Source organism: Nansenia antarctica (genome assembly GCF_963989245.1).
Source record: "Nansenia antarctica genome assembly, chromosome: 6".
In the NCBI taxonomy this organism is placed as follows: Eukaryota; Metazoa; Chordata; class Actinopteri; order Argentiniformes; family Microstomatidae; genus Nansenia; species Nansenia antarctica.
Window position 1 is genome coordinate 36,282,335 of NC_137676.1, and position 6,104 is coordinate 36,288,438.

The following is a 6,104-nucleotide window of genomic DNA, read 5'->3' on the forward strand; positions in this document are numbered from 1 at the left end:
AACAGCCTACGGCCACTTCTAAGACTTGATTAAACAACAACGTTTGAATGAATGAAATCAGACTAGGCACTTAATGAATCCCCATTCATTTGAAGGTCATTTTGTTTTTCCCATTTTTCATGATTATTTACAATAATCAGCGATGTTAAATCGCTTCATTGGGTCTCATAATTGTCTTGCATAATTGTCTTATCTGATGAGGCAAAAAAAACAAAATCTCCCTCAATTCAATACAACTTTATTCATCCGAAAATGAACAATAGCATACTCTCTGTTAATAAACCCATTTACTAAAATCTTGATTGTGTGTGTGTGTGTGTTTATCTGTCTCCAGGAGTCTTCTCCAGTATAACACACCAGTTCCCTTGGTCATGGTAGCTACTCTGCCGACTCACTCCTCTAACCCTGCCACACAGCTCCTCTAGCTCCCCCTGCTGGAAGACATGGTAATAGCGATGAAATACAGGACCTGGGCTGGGAGCTGAGCCATGAACATTAGCAGTGGGGAGGTCTGATGTCTTTTTTGAGCCTCCTCGACCACCCTGTTTGCCTACTCCCTTCCCCTGGTTACCATGTCCTGTCTCTCCTCCTGCCCGCTCCCCCCCTCCCCCCTTAAGATGCCAGGGGACCAAGAGGTCTTGGGAGTCGAAGGCCGTGCGGTTGGTGTGGACCCTAAGCTTGGGCCGACTCTCTTTCTCAGGGGGGACCTGGTTGCAGTCCAAGTTGTTGTCCGGGGGGTTCTTACTCCCGACCTGCCCCTGGTCGTAGTCTTTGCCGTTGCCTGTAGGACACTCTCTCTCCTGGTTGCAGGGGCCTGTAGAGCTGCCTCCGGGCCTGTGTGCTGTGGGCTCTCTGAGGTATTTAGACGTCTGGTCGTTGTGTTTCTGTTCCAGGGCCCACACGTAGATCAGCGCCCTTCCTCCAGGCTTCAACAGCCTCACCAACTCCTCCACCGCAGCCAACCGCCGCTCCTACACACACCACACAAAGGAAATCATAAAACAACAGTAACCAAACTGTGTGTGTGTGTGTGTGTGTGTGTGTGTGTGTGTGTGTGTGTGTGTATGTGTGTGTGTGTGTGTGTGTATACCTTTGTAGAGAGGTGGTGAATGACAGCTATAGAGATGCAGGCATCGCAGGTCTCTTTGCGTAGAGGAACATTGAGAGCGTCAGACACAAATGCCTGGAAGCCTCTCTCTGAGCAGATCTGCACCAAGGCACTGCTGCGGTCACAACCCACCTACAGGGGACAGACACACTCAATGGAATCCTAACACAGCCCGTCTAAAGACGAGACATAGAAAACAGATCTAACAGATCGAAATTAAGTAGCATTTACCAATTTTTTTACTTTGCATCTACCCTCAACATGTTCAACATGCACTCACCGCAAACAGCTCTGGGTTGACCCCGAGGTACTTCCCGTTCCCGCAGCCCACGTCAGCGAGAACACTTCCTGGTCGGAGCGAGGACAGGAAGTGACATACTTGTGGCCAGGGGGAGTGGCGCGTGCTGCTGAAGTGACAGGCGATGGCGTCGTACACGCTGTGCACGAACTCTGCCTCCAAGCGGGCCGCGTCACCCTCGCTGCTGGGTAGGGAGGGGGGGGAGGGGGAGGGGCCGGAGGGACGCTGGCTGTCACAAGAAGATGGGAAGGCTGCAGGGAGACAGACAGGCCCAGCTTCACACAGGTTCATCCAAAGCCCGTTTGTCAAGTCAAAAATGTAAACAGTCGTCTGGTGTGCTAAGCAATGGAGACATGAACGCACTTGTTCAAAATCGGCAAACCCAACAAAGAAGCTCACCACAGTCGCACGGTGTTCGGCGGACTTTGCGGAAGGTGAGAGAGGTCCTAGTGCCCCTCCGGCTCAGAGTCAGGTTGCTATGGTTATCAGAGGATACTGCTGCAGGGGACTCTGGGTGGTCAGCTGGGACCACATCAAACTTCCTGGGAGTTATACTAGTGACACAGAGAGAAAAAACCTCTTTGACTCTCTTTCTGTCTCTCCTCTGTCCTCTCTCTCTACCCTCCCTCATTCCCTTTCATTCTCACCCATGGGTCCATAGGTATCTGCTCTCTCCCTTCATCACCAGGAGACTCCGCCCTGGCAACACCACGGCAACTAAGGGCCCATCGGGGTGACGGAACTCCATCACCGTCTGCAGTGACATTATGTAAAGTAAAAGTCATATCAAAGGAAGTTCCTGAAGAAACTGTATGTGTTCTGCACTGTAGGTCTTCTGCTGTTTCCATTCATAGCCCTAACTCGACATTCCGGGTTTTTTAAGTTTTTGACTTACAGAAAGCAGAATATTTTAAGAAATATGAAGAGTTGTATATTAAATTGGATTTGAATCTCAAGACCGACTTCACCAGTCAAAAACCTTTCACTTTTTGGCCCTGAAAAACTCCCTAGTTGCTATGGTTGGGAGTATGTTTGACTGACTGTATAATGAAGCACCAACCAAGGGGATAACGTGTTATTTAAAAAAATGTATGACTGTATTGAAACGGACACCGTTGTTTTTTTCATATACCGCAATATTACAGTATTACCGCGGCCGCCCAACCATAGAAAACGTATTAAAGCCGATTATAAAGATGAATGAATCACCCTGCCCTTCAAGATCATGTATATAAGCGCACACATAGTGTACAGTAAGATCATTATTTACAGCAAGATGTATGTGATGTATGCACACGTATACACGTCAGAACACACACACAAACGAACACACACACACACACACACACACACACACACACACACACACACACACACTCTTCATATCTACCTTGGCTCCCAGGCTCAGGGAGAGGATGGTATCCGCAAAGGCAGAGTGAGTGTCAACATGAGGAGGGATACCTAACAACAAGAACCACAGAAACACAGCTTAGAACGTAAATGGACGTGTTTTTGAAGCACAGCAGTATCCCAGATCCCCTATACTTCTATACACTATATAGCCTATTCATAGCTTTCAGTCACGTGGTTTCTTCCCTAGCAACCACCAACCTGACGGGCAAAAAGGATCATAGCAACATCGCGCAACATGGCGAGTGGACGCAATTTACCGGCTGCCGACTATTTTGACCACCTCACCCATGAAGAACTAGCAAGATACACGGAAAAGCTACACATATTGGGCACTTGCGACCCATATTTAGCCCCCGCGGCTGTGTTTGAACCACTAAATGCAGCTAAGTCCCTGCCTGATCTCGTGTTCGGTGACATCTGGACATATCTGGTGGAGAATCCATCCCCATTTAAGCCAACTGTACATGCCCCAGTATCGAGCTTTATCAGACAAAGAACTACAGGCAAAGAGTGAAGAGATCTTTACAGGGTTGAGTTTGACAGAAGAACAGGTAGGCTACATTTAGGCCACATCAGTCAGTAAATTTGGTCAGAAAAAACTGAACAAACCTTGACATGTCTTCATTCATTCTATGGTATACACAGCACAAAGGACAAACATGTTCAGATGTTAATATTTAATAAAACAATAAAAATTAAAATAAAACAAACTTTCAGTACATGTTCAGTTTTTTTATTTCATTAAATGTACATAAGAATATGAAGTTTTTCCAAATGAAATGTACACATTTGTGATGAGGCATACAAAGAAATCTTCTACGGTGTGCGGGACATCCTATTTCCTAGTTTATTTTATTCACCCAGCACCCGTCGATGTGCGTACCATATACAGCTTTATCCATGTAGGTACTAACCCAAAGGAACAATAGAGGGAGCAACATTTATCAGAGCGCAGCACACTTGCACTATCTTGTCTAGAGGTGTAAGAGCATGAGGATGTTCAGCTTCACACATTTGAATTCCAATTCTACTCTGAAGGATGGTGTATCTATTTCGGGCCTCACCAATGACCCTCTCCACGTGGATTCTGACAGATGCAAGCCCTCGTGTGGACTCCAACTCTACTGGACTCAGTTGCTTTTTGCCCCTTGTAAATGCTGGGATCTTAAGTTGTGCATTGAAAAGACCAACTGAATCTGCTACATCAAATCCTCGATCTGCCAATATAACATCCCCTGGGTTAAGTTTATCCAAAAACCCACATCTTTCAGTCAGGTGTTTGTCGGATGTTCTACCACCCCATCCCTTAGATATAAAAGAAACAGTTCCTTGTGGTGTGATACCAATAAGATATTTTATGGTATGGTTGTGTTTGTAATTTGAATATGTCTGTGCTCTTGCTCTTGGGTCTCCAGGCTTTTCAATAAATATCTCGAAGCAGTCAATTATACAAGCACATCTACGAAAGACCTGTCTAAATACCATAGGCATTGACAGCAATAGTTCATTTCTATTTGGCCAAAACACAAGTGCTGGAACAAGCTTGGCATTCAATGCATCAATGGTGTTTCTAAATGTTCTGCTAGCAGTTGGAACGGAGACTCTAAAGATGCAGCTAAGCAATGCAAGGGGCAGGTTCATTTTGAGTCTCATAAGGGTTAAGACAAGTTGTTGGAAAGGAGAGAGGATTGTACCAGTTGGTAACAGGGAGAAGACAAACATATAAACAACGTGTAATTTGGCATAGGTGGGCATTCCAGTCATTGTTATCACTTTTTCATCATCATTTTCTAAGGTGGCTTCATCAAATGTACTTAATTTGATCATGTCCTTCAGCCGACGGTTCTCTTCCCTAAGGTACTTGCATTCCCTCTCCAGTCTTGCAACATTATCCTTGCACCTGTTGTTGTTACACTGCTCAGCCTCAGGAGCAGGTAGCTCTGGCTCCATGTCAGGTAGGCTTTGATCTGTCAGTGCTGGGGCAACTGCATCTTGCTGCTTCTCCTCACGCTTTTTCATAATTTTGTTGTGCTGCTCGTACCTGTCCATTGCTTTCTCCCTTTTCCTCTTCTTGTTGGGTGATGTGTGCGAGAACACTGATGGAACCCAGTCAGGAGACAAAGGGTCGTCAGATTTGAAACCTATGAATCAAGGCGATAATAACGTTACGGCATTAGTAGCTAATGCTAACGTTAGCAACCTTTTGGCAAGCCACCTAAACAAACCATGCAGAAATGATGAACGTTAGCTATGTACAGATAATGGCTAAATGCTTTGCAATTGTAGCGAATTATATTAACATTACTTTAGCTAACTTACCTTTGATGAAATGTTCGCTGCACAGACGTGTGTGCTTTGATGGCACCCATTCTTTCTGTCCCGCTCCTGGTACACTTCGTTTGATGGCATTAATCCACACATTTCTCCTCTCTTTATTTTCTTTTTCACTCGGTAACCTATAAAGACACAACCCAGGCCTATCTCCTCGCCGGTTTGTACACCCGATTGCACAGCAACTATCTGGCATGATTGTTTTCTAACCAATGCTACTGTGTTTCCTGGTGCTCTGCAGCTTCACAGGCAGTGCCTTTTGCCCGTCAGGTGGGCGTTTCCACTATGCTGTGACGACACATGAAAGCTATGAATTCACAGGGGGGTATATAGACAGGGGGGAGTTAACATGTAACTGTGTACTTTTATAAACATATGACCATATGGACTAGTAGACTTATATACAGTATATGGTCATGTTCTCACATGAAAGTCCGAATCTTGAGCCGGAGCAAGTGGATGAGTTTGCAACATTGTTGCATAAATTATTTCTCTGATTTGCGTTCTCTCAGCCCTTTATATAAACAAAGTAACATACGCAATCGAAGCAACAGACGGGGTAGTTGATTGGTCAGAAAAATAGGAAATTGCCCGTTCATCCTGATCAACACGCATGCGCTGTTGTTTTCCTATGGACTGCCTCAATGCGTCGTTTCTAACCGGAGCGAAACCACCCTTTTCAAGCGGAGCATCCGTTGGTTGTTTGCTGCGGGAGCGACTTCGCACGTTTTCACAGCTACAAACGACGCAGAGCAAAGCGAATTTTATCCTAAACTCTGTTTCAAGTGAAGCAAATGTTCTAGTGAGAACACACCCTATGACTCCTTATAAAAGGGTTCGATTGGTGAAACCAGTGGAATGGGAAGCTCACACTCATGTATACATTCACATACAGATCAGTGATGGAGATGTGTGGGACAAGGGCATCCAGTATTCAAACAGGGCCTTGGTTTC

At 45.5% G+C, this 6,104-nt stretch overlaps 1 protein-coding gene across 1 annotated transcript in view; it reads right to left on the minus strand.

Moving 5' to 3' along the window:
* LOC308161109 (tRNA (carboxymethyluridine(34)-5-O)-methyltransferase alkbh8-like) overlaps positions 1-6,104 on the minus strand; it is a gene marked incomplete at its 5' end in the record, with an annotated part of 10,119 nt that continues 4,015 nt past the window's right edge. The window contains 6 exons of the mRNA XM_080535061.1: positions 1-971; positions 1,091-1,240; positions 1,389-1,657; positions 1,806-1,960; positions 2,054-2,160; positions 2,797-2,867. Coding sequence (XP_080391187.1) covers positions 321-971; positions 1,091-1,240; positions 1,389-1,657; positions 1,806-1,960; positions 2,054-2,160; positions 2,797-2,867 — 1,403 coding nt within the window. The 3' untranslated portion in view covers positions 1-320. The remainder of the gene's footprint in view (positions 972-1,090; positions 1,241-1,388; positions 1,658-1,805; positions 1,961-2,053; positions 2,161-2,796; positions 2,868-6,104) is intronic.